This window comes from Lotus japonicus, chromosome 2 (genome assembly GCF_012489685.1).
Source record: "Lotus japonicus ecotype B-129 chromosome 2, LjGifu_v1.2".
Taxonomy (NCBI): Eukaryota; Viridiplantae; Streptophyta; class Magnoliopsida; order Fabales; family Fabaceae; genus Lotus; species Lotus japonicus.
The window spans coordinates 87,833,817-87,850,924 of NC_080042.1; the positions used below are offsets into that span (position 1 = coordinate 87,833,817).

At 30.9% G+C, this 17,108-nt stretch overlaps 1 protein-coding gene across 1 annotated transcript; it reads right to left on the reverse strand.

Moving 5' to 3' along the window:
• Window positions 1–6,286: 6,286 nt before the first annotated feature.
• Window positions 6,287–8,933, reverse strand: LOC130737207 (replication protein A 70 kDa DNA-binding subunit C-like). The gene is made up of 10 exons (XM_057588964.1): window positions 8,778–8,933; window positions 8,408–8,675; window positions 8,204–8,300; window positions 7,982–8,103; window positions 7,783–7,867; window positions 7,496–7,631; window positions 7,192–7,346; window positions 6,897–7,014; window positions 6,601–6,792; window positions 6,287–6,520 (listed from the first exon to the last, which is right to left on the reverse strand). The coding sequence occupies exons 1-10, from the start codon at window positions 8,931–8,933 to the stop codon at window positions 6,287–6,289; spliced, it is 1,563 nt and encodes a 520-aa protein (XP_057444947.1).
• Between the last annotated feature and the right edge of the window lie 8,175 nt (window positions 8,934–17,108).

Here is a 17,108-nt window from a genome sequence, read left to right on the forward strand (position 1 = left end):
TTCAAAACACCTCTCAATTTAGTTTAATTAGCTAGATAACTAAATGCAATTCTAACTTACACTTTTGGAATCAGTACGCATAAGTTTGTCTTATATAATGAAATTTAGGCGGGATTTATCAACTTTCAAACTTATTCATGATTGCTATCTAAAAGTTATTGCTACTCACACATTTATGCAAACACTTCGTGTGCCTCTGAGGTGTACCATTTGACAGCAAATTATTTAGAAGTCAAAATACTATTAGTTTAGTTAACCTCTAATCTAACTAAAGACTAAAACTAACTAAGAGTATATGGACACGACACAGTGTTCAAATGTAACCAAAAAGGACAAATATACTAACTTATATAGTAAGGGCAGATAGAGTATAACAACCATGCACCGATTGAAATAATTCTTTGCTTACCAAAAAGCAGACAAAATCTTGATAGTACATTGTACGTGTTCCTACACACTAAACCAAAACACAAAAACCACCGGTTATCCATACACCAAGTAATCATACTTAACCTCGCAGCAAAAAAAGAATAAGCTGACCCTCACCTGACACGTATCTTTGACATTGCGATTGACAGAAATTAAGATCTTCAATATTGAAGAACCCACAAAAGTAACTTCTGGAACCCTCTGTACACCGAAAACGCTAGTGATACCACCGCTGGCTCTTCTAAACGCTTCTAAATTCAGACACATCGGGGCTATATGTCAGTTGATTGAAACTTGCTGAAAGTCCTTTTGCAATTAACCTAATTGTCACTGCTACTTTTAACCACACACTAATAGGTAGGTTCTACCTTTTATTATCTTTTTATTGGGTATCTAAACAAATCTAATCTTTAGTACTATCACATTTCAAACTTGTTAGTAAAAAGTAAAAACTACTCCTAACGCTTTTAAATATCTTTTTAAAGTACCTAAGAAGTATTTCTTACTAATTTTTAATAATGATATTTTTAACGTCTTTTTTCAAAGATGTCACTCTACCTAATAAATATTTAAAATAGTTAAATTATACTTTTATATTATTTATTCTCAATTAAAAATATTTTTTTTAATTTATTAATTACTCTGTGATATTTAAAAAACTTTTATCATATATAACTCGCTCCCCTTTATTTATTATACTCTAATTGTATTTAAATATCACAGAGTAATTAATTAGACTTTTAGTGTTTCTCTTGTAATAAAAAAAACTTTATAAAATTATACTTCAACTAAATGCTAATTAATTACTTATTTTTCAACTAAGCTAAATTAAACCACTAATTAAACAATATAAAACCTTTTAATTTTTAAACAAACTATTATTTTTCCTTTTTTCAATATATATTTAACCATTCATAGATTATATCAACCACTACCATAATATATTTTAGTTACTAAAAACTCACATTAGTTTTTTGCACTAAGTCATGCTTGCACTTATAATACCACTTAATAATAATTTTATTTGGCCAAAAACATTTATTAACCAAAATAACTCCATCACCATACAATAACGCCCATGGTCACCTACATCACAACAGTCACTCAAACCCAAAATTGGGCCTCCTCCACGACCCTAACTGGCCCACTAGATGTATTTAGAAACACAAGGCCCAACCACTAGCCAATAAATAGGGAGCGATTATCATTTATAAATATAAACTTGAAATTCAATTAATTTGTCTTTCTTAAGTAGTTATATTATCTCTCTAAGCCGTTACACAATTTATGTTTAGATTATCTACCTTGATGCAATTTCTCTCAAATAAGCAATATACCATATCTCTATGTTCTAGGCTGAAATAACTACCTATTTTTAATATTGTTGAAAAATAATAAATTTGGGAAATCTCGTTACAAATCATATTATTAATCAGAAATAATGAAAATACTACCCAAACCACTTAACAATTCACCTTATATTAACTACCCTAACCACTTAACAATTCACTTCAGTCGTTACAAATTACTATTACCAGAACTTTTTTAGACCATCTAACAATTCACTTTAGATCAACTAAACCACAAACACAAGTAAATAAAAACTCCACTTGATATTCTCTCTCAAAACACCCTCATCTTGAAAATACATAACTAAAACAAATTTTTAAAATTGAAATTACCATTTGATAAAAACAAACACAAATAACTACCATTATTATAATTGATAAGAATAATCACACATAAATAAAATAAAAATTAAATCAAGATTTCATATATAGTATGCACTGAATAACAACACAAGAGTTCCACCACAGAAACGATTCCAACTGTATACCTCCACTTGGAACACAACAACAATGTTACAAAATACATACTACTTCCAATGAATCCCAAAAAACAGCCAAATATTATCCATTAAACTAAGTCCAGCCCTTACCATAACAAAAAGAAAAAATTAATACTTCTACTAATAGTTCTACTAATCACTACATTGCAAATTATAAATATTGTCAACTTCCACTAATTACTTCTGTTGTTCCTCCCATTTGATCTTTTTGTTTTCATTTCCATCACCTAATCGATAATTCGGGTTTGAATCTCTTCTTGTATCAAGACACATCATCACATCTTCCACATCATAAAACTCTTCAACTGGTGCACCTTGACAAACATTTCCCTATCATAAATAAAAAAAAGGACAGTCAATGATCAACAAATACCAGAAGAATTAATAGATAAGAACCAAATGTAAGTACCATGACAATATCAAACAGACTTACAAAAAATGTCATCCGCCAGAACAGGGAAACACAATGAGAGTCCATCACATCAGAAAAATCAAATTCACAGGAAAATCCAACATAGTTTTGCTTCACATAATTCAGAAACTCGTCTTCACCATCAATAAATTCATTATATCCAAGAGGAAAGTACCAATAAGGCACACACTCAGCATAATGGAACTCCTGCATGTGGATATACAAAATAAATTAGTTCCAAACTAAAATACACTCCTCCTAACAAAAGTTTTATACAAAAAAGAATTTCCAAAAATAAACCTTATTCGGATTTCGAATTTGAAGATCATTAAATATTGAAAAACCATTTAGACTTGATGTCTCCATAGTAGGTCCAGCAAAATGAAGGACATTAGAAGGAACCCTACACCAAATGACTCAATTAACAGTCACTAACCAAAGTTAAAATAACCAACGAATCATTTGCCAGCAAATATAAAATGATACCGATTCCTTAGGGAAGATGTTTCCTCAATATCAGGGTTCAAAAATATCTTAGAAACAGGCATTAATGTCTGCAATAACTTCACGCCTGAAATATAACATTCAAAATCGCATTAACAAATGTATAATCTTTTAAGAACCTATACATACAAAGGTAAGACTAAAATAACACCATATACCCTCAAATTCATAAATCTTTGCATATTGTAGAACAACAATTGGGTTCTCATTGGGATGAGAAGATAAATACTCCAAAACAAAACCAACCAAATCCCCAACCACAAGCAAGCACACTTTCCCTCTGCATAGATAAAATCATTCAAACAAACCATAAACTAAAGATCAAAAACTTAAACATCCACATTTAAATAAATCAACTAAATATAAGAAATAGAACTATAACATGTCATCCGATAACTCAATCATCATGATCTTCACATCTACTCCTTCTTTTTTACAAATCCGAACAGGTGACACAGCTGTAACGAAACCAACCATATCTGTCACATTAGCAAAACATGTTAATTTATGAAAATTACATAGTCAAAACCAGTACACTATAATCAAAATCTACTCTAAACAATTACAGCCTATATATATATAACTAATAACTCAGGGTTTTAAAGTGTGTATACCAAATAAATAATCAGTATTCGACTCAGTTGCAATCAATTGTTTTGACGTCTTCAATGATAGTCCCCAATTAGGTATCAGATCACTCTCACATGGAATAACTTTTGTTTTCCCGCTAAAAAGAATCCTGTATGCATGATTAGTTGCACGATATGATCCCTTTGCAGCAAGAACATTAAAAAAGTTAATCTCATAAACATTCCCCTCAACAAATTTCTCAGCCCATTTACAAAACATAGCCTTTCCTAACGATGCTTGAATTTTGTCCCCCTACACATAAAAGAAAAAATTCATCATCAAAAATAGAAATCTGGTACATTGACTACTTAACAGCATATTAGTGATAAATAATCATACATATTCATCCATGAATACCATCTCCAGTGAACAAAACCCATTGTTCGCACTAAATGCAGGTAAAATCCATCTACGAATTACTCTCACTGTGATACACCACTTAACACTTGGAGGACAGAGATCAACAACTCTATCCATTCAATATATAGCTTCAATAACTTAGACAGAATTATATCAAATGAGAACCCTCATAGAACTCTACTGAAACACTTCAAATGGATGAAAACCATAACACCAATATTTGCTGATTACACAACTATTTATACCTCATCCTGTAGTGATTCACTTCTACAAATGCAAACTTTTAGATATCCAAAAAGTAAAAAGCCACTGCTTAACCTATCTTTTCAAAGACTTAACTTTTTCAAAATAACTTTGCCATTTCTTGTCAGAAATAAATAGTACATATACCCCTAAAAAAGCAGAAATAACCATCAGAAAAGCACTAAATAGATTTTCCAATTGTAATTCAAAATTTAACCTACTTTCTAAATGACAGAAACCATGAAAACGACCACACTTACTCCATACACTCCAACATAAACGATATACCAACCAATCTGTTTCTCATCATATTAGTTAATACGAATATCTCTATCACATTCTGGTTTTCGAAGAACTGAAGGAGCAACAACAGGAAACATAAAACCTACATCTAATACGGAATAAAGAATAAACTCACCTGGACTTCCTACTCATGTATAATAAGGATGGTACCCAACAAAATCTCATCTACAAAAACTGCTACAGCAACACCAAAGGAACAACATAAACACCAAAGCACTCGACAAACTGTATCGCAGTGGAGGTATCTTAAAACAAAAACCTAATTTTGAACCTAGACGCTACTTAAAAAACACCCAAAATTAAAGGTCTTCTAAAAAAATAACAGTATTACTTTTTTAATTAATCATCAACTCAAACAATTATTAAAAACAAATTTAATCACAAATTAAGTAAAATAATAACGTAATTCGGTAAAACATTCAGTCAAATAATAACATAAATACTTTTTTTTGAAAGTATAACACAAATACTTAATTCCACATATAATATTATATGTTCCTAATTGAAAAACTTAAATATTATATTACTTAAGACTACAAAATTTTCTAAAAAAATATCATGTTTAATATTACTTGAGAAAAACAATATAAAAGACAAAATAACATTAATAAGATGCCCAATTAAAGAGACAAAACAAATATATATAGATTCCAATGAAGCATAGGGAGAAAGGTAAAAAAATTCAAATCAAAAGCAAAGGTGAAGCTTGAACATTTTTGAAGGTATATTACATTGTAGACTTATCCGAAATTTATTGCCTTTATTTACACTCTCCTTGAAAATTTTTAACTTCAAACTTTTTAACATTTTCATTTACTACATAAATTCCAATTAGCAGTTAACTTAACATGACATTTCCCTATATATTTTTCCTATATTTTCCGATATAAGACACTCCAATGAGGAAGATTACAACATTAACAAAACTGTGTTCAATTGTCCATTTTAAAAGAGGAAAAAAATACTTTTCTTTAACCAATATAAGACAAACATTTTTTTTCGTAAAGACAAAGTCTTTTATCAACAAACTAATTTCTCTATCACAATACCTCACTCTGTGAGGTTGCTTAATATTAAAAAACTTTTGCCATTAAGAAACAAAAAAAAAAATCAGATATTTGCATTTCTTATAAAATTATTTTTTAATTTCCTTCATTACAGTTTTATTAATTTGCCATAAAAAATGTTTCCCACAAAATATGACAAAACGGTTATTACTTTGTTGTAAACAATAAACAATGTGCTAACCAAACAAATTTGTCAATCTTACAGATTCCTTAAACATAAGATAGCCATTTACTTATAATACTTGAAATTACAGCAGACCAACCACTACATCACAGGAAATTGTCTCAACAACATTTATGGAGACCAAAGATTGGGTCTCCAACACTTAATACATAACACTGGAACTAATAAAATTCTTCAACAGTACCAACATCATAATTCTTACAGAATCCCTAACAAACCTTCAAACATCCATCCCACTGTTATTCTCTAATATAACATATAACATAACACTTATATATCTTGACAGCAAATGCACCAATCTTTCTCTACTCTTTCTCAAGTTTAACTTGTTTCAGCTTCAAATTGGGTACTTCTACAACCGTTATGGACTCCTCCACAACCTTCCTCTTAAACAAATTTCCAGAACTCCCAACATAAGATGGACCATCTCCCAAATAAGGTGTTAAAACCCCAGGGGATGAAGGTTCACCAGATTGAAAAGGACCCTGAGAAATATCTTTTTCTTCACACAGATTCACAGCAGTGGATGAACCAGCAACCTTATTGTTCAACAAAGATAAAGCTTAAAATAATATACTCTTAAATTGAATAAAAAACACATAAAGCAATAATCATTTACCGTATCAGCTACTTTAACTTCCCCACATAATTTATATGCATCTATAATAGCAGCATCATCACAAACCCTCTTGATGCGATAGGACTCATCATATTGAAAGAGACTATTAGACTTCTTCTCCACCTTGAACAACAGCTCTCTGCCTACCAATATATCCTCAATCATAGGAGGAAATTCAGCACACTTAGGATCCTACAATAGAATATAAAACACACTTTCAAAAATAACCAATAACCAATAACCAATAACAAAATAACAAATCATTATAACAGGGACAAACAAATGTAATACAAAACCTTCACATAAGCCAACACCTCCTTGCAAGACTTCATCAAAAGGTTTTGGGCATCATAATCAAACAGAATAAATGTTGCACAATCTGATTCATCACTAACTTCAAGCTTAATCCGATACCTAAAACAATAACAACTTCATTTAGTCAAATTCATAAATTATTATCATTATTATTATTATTATTATTATTATTATCATCATCATCTTTATTATTATTATTATTATTATTATTATTATTATCATTATTATTATCACAAACAGCAAATGAAATTATACATCAAACTGATAGATGCACACCTTGGGATAACATCCATAACATGCTTAAAACATCCACCACAGTAGTATAAACCATCATCATAGGTAACAGCTTTGTGGCACTTGCAAGCAAAGTACCACCATTGGTCATCTTGCAACAAACCAACAACTTTTGCAAGCACAATGAAACAACCATCCTACATTGAGTTGTACAAGTTAAATTAAATACTAAACATAATATAAATCCAACAAAATATCATAATATATCTTAATAATAACCAATCAAGCACATCAACCACAGTAGTAGAAACCAATATAATTATAAAAATAACTATAAACAAATTACCTCTGCTGTTTCATTCAACCCAGCAATTGTCTTCTTCGCATTGTTGTTCATAAAGTCCTCAAATAAAGGAACAGCAGGCTTGGGAGTGATAATTTGGCCCACAGGTTCATTTATTTTAAAATCAATAATTGAAATCCTTCACAATGTAATAAAAACATATATCAAAGATCAAATCAATTCTAGTAAACTATAGAATAGAATAAACTATAGAATAGAAATAGAAAAAACTAACATATCATGATTTCCACATCAATTAAACTTTTAGAACACAACACAGAATCACATACCTATCCCTGAAAGAAATGGCCTCTGCAGAATCAGGATTGAACATAATCCGTGAAGCTTTCATAACATTCTGCAATACATTCTTTCCTACAAAATGCATACATTGGAGTTAACAAAATCAACAACTAATATAATAATGAAAATCACAATTTATGTCAATACTAAATACTAAATACTAATACTAAAACTACTAAACCAAACCTCTAAAAGTTTTCAGCTTAGCAAGCTGAAAAACAATAATGGGTTTTTCATTGGCATTGGCAGCTACATACTCAGACATAAGATCAGCGTACTCTCCAAAGAGAGCACAATCCACTTTACCCCTATTTACATAAGCAATGAGCAAATAAGGAAATTAGATTACAAAAGCAAAATGGTAAACTAATGGAAAACAGTGAAAAACACTTCAAATGAAAGACCTACTTCTCATCACTGATCTCAATCAGCACCATCCTAATAGTATTTCCATCTTTAACATAGGTCCTCAGTTCAGAAACAGCAGTCAACAAACCCAACACATCTAAAGATAAATCATTAAAATTAATTATCCACTCTAATTAATCATTCAATTGTATGATACTATATTAATCAAATCAAAATCAAAACATAAAAACAATAAACCTTTACCTACTAAATACTCAGACTGGACAGCATCCCCATTCAGCACTTCACTATCTTTCAATGAAAATCCCCACCTTGGAATGATACTGCTCTCACATGGAAGAACATTGGTTTTGTTATTAAACAAAATCCTGAAACCATGTTCAGTGGGACGGTAAGAACCCATATTTGGGATTAAATGGAAAAATGTGATCAAATACACTTCTCCTTCCACTATCACTTCAGCCCACTTCCTAAACAACAGCTTCCTTATTGTGGCCTGAATTTTTCCACCCTACAAAGAAAAGAAGAACAAAAGGAATACATCATACATACAACAATAATACACAAGATACACAAAAACACAACTAAATTACATGCTATGTTTAATACTTACATATTGATCAAGCAATATCAGCTCCATTGACACAGGTTTGTTATCTCCCATATAGGCATCAGCAATCCACATTCTCACAACCCTAACTTTGATCCTCCACTTATGGGTTGGAGGACAAAGAGACAGAACAGAATGAATTGAATCAGAGGAAGTCATAACAATAGATTCCAAGCAGATTAGACTCAGGATGGACAAATGAAAGAAAGTAGGAAATGGCTCTGGAACATAAAAAAATGTCAAATGGAAGGCCTTTTATACCCAACGAAATCAGCTATGCACATAGAAAATTATTTTTCTACAAAAAGTTTATAACCAGTCAGAACTTTCAACAAAAGTAAAACCAATACCACTAATCTACTTAAATTGTACTTTAATCAACAAAAGTAAAACCAATACCACTCGACAAATGAAAGCATCTCAAAACATTGATACACCAGAAAAAGTTTTCATCAGATGCAACTGACAACAAACCCTAAACCAAAAGCTTTCTTTCGATCTCGAAGTGAGATCAAAACTGGTTTAAAGGGAAATCCATCGCTATTACAATTACAAAGTATACATCACCTGATTCAATCCGCATGAATCGACAACTGCTATCCAAAACCATTGAAACGAAAAAAGCCGGAACGAATTTGAGTGAATAGATGAAAAGAAAAATCCTAATCTAGATTGTGTTATCCCTCTTACCCAAAACCTAAACTATTTTAATAGTAAAATATATTATACTCTAGAAATTAATTTCCAAATTATAACTAATTACGAATATCAAATTAGTTTTTTGACAACGAATTTCAAATTACTTGTTACTATTAACAACAATTGAAATTATATACCAAAAAAAAAAATCTGATATACCAAAAAAAAAACAACAATTGAAATTCATCACCGTCATTAATCGATATAAATTTAAAATTAAATCTAAATTTACTAATCTAAATATAAATATACTAATCTATGAACAGTCTAAATATACTAATACTAATAAACAAATACTAAACTAAATTTTCGACCTTTCAAAAAACCTAAGTTTTCATTAAATATATTATCATTAATATTATCATCTTTACTAACCATGTATGCCAAGTATGCAGTGACATTAAAAATAAAAAATAATATAAACAATTAAAAGTAACAGCTGTTAACAAAGAAATAATATACAAAATTCCAACAACTTGTTGCAATAGTTACTACTACTGACAAGAACTTGCTTTTTCCAGTCTATAAACCTCAAAAAGCAACTAAAAGGATACCACTGATGGGCTTACGGTGCTCCACGACACATGCTAGCAAACTCTCTTAGTGAACAGTAGGATTTGGGTTCTCTATTTGTAGTGTTTATAGATTTATATATATTGTAATTATACTAGTTTTAGTATCTTCAGCTTATTTTTTATTTGCCAAAAGTGATCAATATAATATTCGACATACTCACTGTTTAACGAGAAAATTGTATGCCCCATGCATATTATTACAGTTTCTGTATAATATATTAATTTACTGATTGATAATTACAAAAATCCTAGGAATGAGGCTTCTAAAATAGATTATCAATAATGAGATGAGCGACAATGCAATGCGTTGCTCCCAAGGATCTATCGGGTGCAGCAATGAAACTTTCACTTCGATGAATGACTAGACTTTTCAATGTTTTCATCAATCTGAAAAGGAATCTGCAGAAGATATATGTTGAAAAACAAAAATAACCCAAAAATAAGAGCAAATATTTAATCAAAAAATAACAAACGTAGGTGAAGCCCACGCGCGAGTTCATACTTTCTGAAGTTATCAAATTAAATTGGCTTGGCTTGGTCGAGGCATATAGTGATTGTTTTATGTTTATATACACAAACAGTATATTAAGCGGTGGAGGGTGAATGTATTTATTTTTCTTAACGTATACACTATCCTGTCACTGTTATAAGTAAAAAATAAATTTTAAAATTCATTCAATAATGATGCATCTTATAGACTAGATACATCATTTATTTAATAAATTTAAAATGTTGTTTTTTACTTATAATAGTGTGTATAGGGTTTAATAAAAATAATTCTTAAAAAAAATACTAGTAATTGCTTTATTTTCCATGGTCAAAGCATCAATAACAATTTTGAAAATGTAATCAAACTTTATTTCATCTAGCGACAAATCTGCCTGTGCAATATCCAAAAAGTAACTGGAAGCCGGTCACAATTTCACAACACAATTAATGACTCGGTATCCGCAAATAATTTATCTATCTGTTTATTTTCATGTTACTAATGTTTTGTATGGTTTTGGAGTGAAGGAGAGAAGAGAGAAAAAAAAAAGAGAAAATAGAGAGGAAAAGCTAGAGAAAAGAAAATGAATTGAAAAAAGAGAAAAAAGAAAGAAGAGTGAGTAGAAAATTAAATAAGGTAATTTTTAAATTGTTTGGTTGAAGAGAAAGTGGAAAGAAAAAAATATTATTGTATATAAATGACATAAATATTCTTAATTAAAAATTAAATATGATAATTGTCTTTTTACCAAAAAATTATACTTTTAGGAGTATTATCAGTTGTGTATTTTTAAAATATTTTTAGCAATTTTTATAATTATATAAAATATAGAGTGAGGGGGTATTTGGTCAAATTATAAAAAAAAAAAAAACCTCTCCAATCCTCACATTTTCTCTTCACATCATAGGAGAAAATAGTTTGTGTGCCTCCACCATACGTCCATACCTTTTCTGTTCTCTCAATGATATTAAAATACATTAAAATTTGTGATTTCTTACGCTACATATTTTATTTCTCTTTTTTTCCATGCTAACCAAACAAGGCCTAAGGGTTAGAGATTAGAGAAAAATAACCTTTAAAAAATGTATATTAAAACATTTTTGGAAACTATTTTTGAAAATTATTTTTCAAGAAAAAAAATGTTTGAATTAGACGTTTCCCAACATTAAAAAAATTGTAATATGACAACTAAAATAGAAAACATCTTTTATATTTGAAGACCAAAAATCTATAAACCAAAAAATGCAAACCGTTTTTTGTTTTTGAAAATTTCATAACTCAAAACCGATCACTCGGGATGGCACCCGCGAGGGGCGGGGGCGGGGAGTGCCTCCCCCGTCCCCATCCCCGCGTCTCTTTCATGTCCCCATCCCCACTCCCCATCCCCGTGGCGGGGTGAATTTTCTTCTCATCCCCAATCCCCACCTCCCCGCAGATCCCCATGGGGACCATTAACACAACATTAAAAATAAAATAAAACTAAATTAAATATAAAAATACTTAAATTTCCACGTGGACTACAAATAGTTAAATATGAAAATCACAAATGAGAATGGAACATGCCAAATTCTATGAAAATATATAATGAAGTTCAAATAACATTTAATTTACTATTAAGGGTATTATTGATTTTTTACTTATGTATACAGGGCGGGGATTTCGCAAGGCGGGGAGGGTGATCCTCATCCCCAAATTTATCTCGGGGGAATTTTTATCTCCATCCCCATCCCCACAGGGAAAAATTCCCCAAGATCGGGGCCCCAAACGGGGCAGTCCCCAACGGGGATCCCCATATGCAGGTAGAAATTGCCATCCCTACCGATCACCACCCCGAACGGTGTCTTATCTGTTATGGTATTTTAGTTTTTAAGACTTTAAATTAATTAAGAACTGTTTTCGAAACAGTTTTTGAAAACATCCAAGTTTTTACAAATAGAAAACAAGTTTGAAAAGCTGTAATCAAATACACCCTTGTTTTTTAATGACAGATAGGTCCTGCCATATTTTTTTAATCTTCCCAAAACCAGGATATATAAAGGGAAGAGAGAGATAGTTCTTTTTTTTCCTCACCCATAATACATGTAGTCATCTCCCACCAAAAGTGGTGTTTTTTACCACAAAAAAATAGAAATAATTTAAGACAACAATTAATTTTCTCTCTCTTACAAATTAAAAAAATATATAAACCTTCGATCACTTCAGTTTAATTCTTACAACAAATCGTACATTATATAAATGAACAGAATTGAACAATGGAGAAGTTGTATGGCTAGGATTTCAATTACTTGTTATGGTTGTAGAGTCACTTTCTAAAAGATGGAAAGAAAGAAAACAAAAAGAAAATGAGACTCGTGTAGATGTATATAGAAGGCTAGAATGGTATAATATATCTATGTGATGTGTATCTTTAGAGATACGGGCGGAAAGAAAATTAGTGCAAGAAGATGATTACCCGTAAGACTAGGGAGTGTACCACTGCGGCTGTGAGGTCTTCCTTTCTAGCTTAGGGCACTCCCTTATGAGGTAAGCACATCAGAAAAAATGAAGTATATATATATATTCATTTATAAAGGTAAATCAAACAGAAGAATTGAATCAAGATAGTGACTAGTTAGCCAATTAATGTCTTATTATTAAATTAAAGGAACATGCACATGACCATCCCTATGTATGTGCTATGTGGGAGAGAGGTAGAGAGAGAAGGAGAGAGGTAGAGAGAGAAGGAGCTGGAACCAATGCCATGTAAATGCATGATAAGGAAAGGAAAATCTCATGATGGCGGTGTCAAAATCAAGCAAATTGTGCAATCTGAAAAAGTTGAAATGGAGAGACACGTAAACGAAGGAAGGAAGGATTGAACAACGTTTTCGTTCAGATTTTATTTATTTATTGTTGTTTTATGTGTATCTATCTATCAGCTAGCTATGATCGATTGAACGAGACTGTTGCAACTGAAGGAATTCAAAAAGGAAACATTGAATAGTTCCATCCATCTTGGTTTCCCTGATTGGTTCGTTTTCATGTAAAACTTGTACTGCTTTAGCATCACAGAGTATGTACACGGGAGAAAGAAAAACCAAAAAGTCTTGCAAAGTATGCTATCTTGTTGTATGCATGTTTATTTTTTTAACCATATATAATAGATATGTGTGGAAGATAAAACTCCATCTATTCTAAAAACTAGTTTAAATGTGTGAGAGAAATTGGACTTTTTTAACTAGAGCGGAAATTTGCAGAGGTGATTAACATACGTGGGGTGGTTCATGTATTAGGTCTCCAACTGATATATGATAGATTCTGATATTATATTAGAATTTGAGAGTAATTTATCTTAAAAGTTAACTTAGAGGTTAATTAAAGCTATTCTACATTTTATCATGGATAATTTGATCATATTTTTACTTTATGTGAGACTTTTAAACCATTCACGAACTCAATTTTATTCAAACCGCAAACATCAACATCATTGTGGTGGAATTAGTTCTTTAAATGGTTACACAATATATAGTTAAACTTAAACATGAGACATTACTTAAATAAATCAAGTATGTATCACTTAAAATAATAAAATAATATTTGTTGTAATGTGATCATTTGCTTATACACATATTCTTTTCCATGGCAATTAACCTCACTTAATAGAGCAAGCAACTTTGTACATGTTTAGATACACGATAGAAAATCTTACGTAATTAGTCCCAAACCCGAACAAAGGAGAATGATTGTGTCAGGCCTCGACATCTAATCTAATAACCAACATAAAGCACATTGATATCTTTTATTTGGATATTTATTTGGAAATCTTATTCTTCTGCATGCCGGTTAACCTGACCCCGTATAGCAAGCAACTTAGATCTTTACATTCTTTGATCATATTTAATTAGATTAATTCAGTTTAATTGTCTTCTTATGAAGTCATGTGGCATGGGCTTCATATTTAAATACAAATAAAATTAAATTAAGTTTTTCTAAATAGATATTTAATTAATTGAAGACTTAATTGCACTTTTGGTCCCTCAACTTTAGCCTTCCTGCGAAAATCGTCCCCAAACTTCAAAATTAGCAAAAAACGACCCTGAAAAGCTTTCCCACAAAACCCAGTAAATCATAAACCCCACCTCATCCCCTCTCCCTCCCTCTCATCCAACTCGGCAACTCCAACTGCAACACATCTCATCCAACTCCAACCACAACCCAACATTCTCACAACCCACATCAATTTCAGATCTGAAACTAACCATCATCTGGAGATCCCATCTTGTTCTTCTTCTTAATTGTTGATTCTCAAGTTTGATTTTTTTTCTTCTTGCTTCATGCAATTAAAATTTCTGGTCAAAGTTTATGGCTTCACTTGAGAATCCAAATCAACAGCAACAACAAAGCGACCCATTTTGATCTGAAGAAGCTTTTCAATCAACCCACCCACAAACTCAAAAGAAGTTCAGATCTCTGGAACCAATAAATTTGAAAGATGAAGCAGCTGGTTTTTACAATCACAAGGTTGCGACTCTGAAGGGAGAAATTATCGACTTGCGAATGACAAGTGAGGGTGGAGATGAAGCCAATGATGTCCACGTTCTCCTCCTCTCCACTGCAAAACTCTCCTTCGAACCCAGATCTATGACGAGATGGGGACTCCGCTGCTCTCTTCTTCTTTTTTGTTACATCACTCTCTAGTCTTTAAAAAGGATTAAATTTGGGGTTTAAAAGATTTATTTGGAATAGGAAAGGTATATGAAATTTTTGACAGAAAAATAATTTGACAGGAAAGGTATATGAACTTTTGGGATTTACGGTTTTTATTTGCAATGGCTTTTAAGGTTTTAATTGGAATTATTTCTGGATTTTCATTAAAATACTATTTTTTTCTCAATTTTATTTTTATTTATTTTTTAATTCATTTTTAACGGAATATTCTGTTAGATTTCAAACGGAATTTAACGGAAGACCAATTTTGCAACTGAGTGTAAACTTCAGGGTCATTTTTTGGTAATTTTGAAGTTCGGGAACGATTTTCGCAGGAAGGCCAAAGTTGGGGGACCAAAAGTGCAATTAAACCTTAATTGAAATTATTAATATAAATTTAATTTTTAAATTGATACTCAGTCTATTAATGCGTAAGTTTTTTCCAATAATTAATATTAAAATATTCATATATTAATTATCTATCAATAAGATTAGTTTTTTTAAATTAAGATTAAAATAATTGTATACTTTAATTTAATTTTTATGTGAAGTATCATGCATTGAACATGAAACTTTATGATTTTATTTAGATCATCAGAATAAAATATAAAATTAAATTAAAAATAATAGGATTTTCAAGTTTGTTCAAATTGAAGAAAGATAAGCACAATAATCAAATTGATTGTATAATTTGTTTAGTTCAATTAAATTTAAAGTGAAAGAACCAATTTAAACTAATTGATTTGATTTGAATTATTTGGTTGATCAATTGCACCTATATCATATCACTTTTATTGTGTGTTAATCAAGGTATTTCTACTATTAATAAGAGATTAATCACTCACACCACGTTCAGCAATTAAGCAAAGATTAGCTTAGTTGTAAGCAATAATATTCTTGTAGCTATATATATTCACCGATTTGAACAACCTAAGCATCAAGGTTGCCGCATATTATATAGATGACTTGAATCATCAATAAAATGTTGTGGGACAATTAAGAATTCATTTTTGGGAAATGTTATAGAGTTGCAGCTTGCCTGGGCACATCTTTTCATCACTGATCGAGCTGCTCGCTCACTCACTTTCAAGGGTTACTTACAGGCAAATGGCATAAAACGCTGAAATAAGCGGCAGTGGCAAAAAATGATGTTGCTTTCCAGTTCTGATCTCACACGAAGATGATCATAAACACAGAAAAAGCACCCTCCACAAACCATGACATACCATCCCTTACCTTGCATTTAATGCCGCACAAAGCATTTAATTTTTGGGGCGCGTGCTCCCTCGCTTAAACACCTGTACCCATCACAAACTCTGCAACTTACTTTTACTTCTATATCCTCCCAATCACCTCTATATTCAATTATGCTGGTTGTGTGTGTGTTTCTTTTTTGTCATGAACTACTCCTTTGAGTTGTTGAACTTCAAAATGATTATTGTAAAGGTAGTAATATTATGAGACCCAACAGCAAAATTCACGGTTGATTATGCGTAGAAGTTAGTGTCTCAATCCGGATATAGATTTTTATTGAACTCAACATGAAAATCTTACTTTTTTAATTTACGTTTAATTTATATGACAAGTTTTAACTTCTTCGTAGTATTTTGAGATACGTGAAAATACATTTGCGTTGATTCTAACGCCAAACAAAAAATGCATTAACACTGAAATTAATTGTATATAAGATGATTCATGATTCTATATTGTCATTGAAAAGTGATTTTACTCATCTACGTACGGAAACTGATTCTGAGATCCTCATCAACTAAGTGCATGTTTTGAAATTTTTTCTTTAAGTGATTTCAAAGTCATAATCAAATTCACATAAGCTTTTGAGTTACAATTTTAACTCTAAAATGTATATATTAATCCAAATGTGCTATA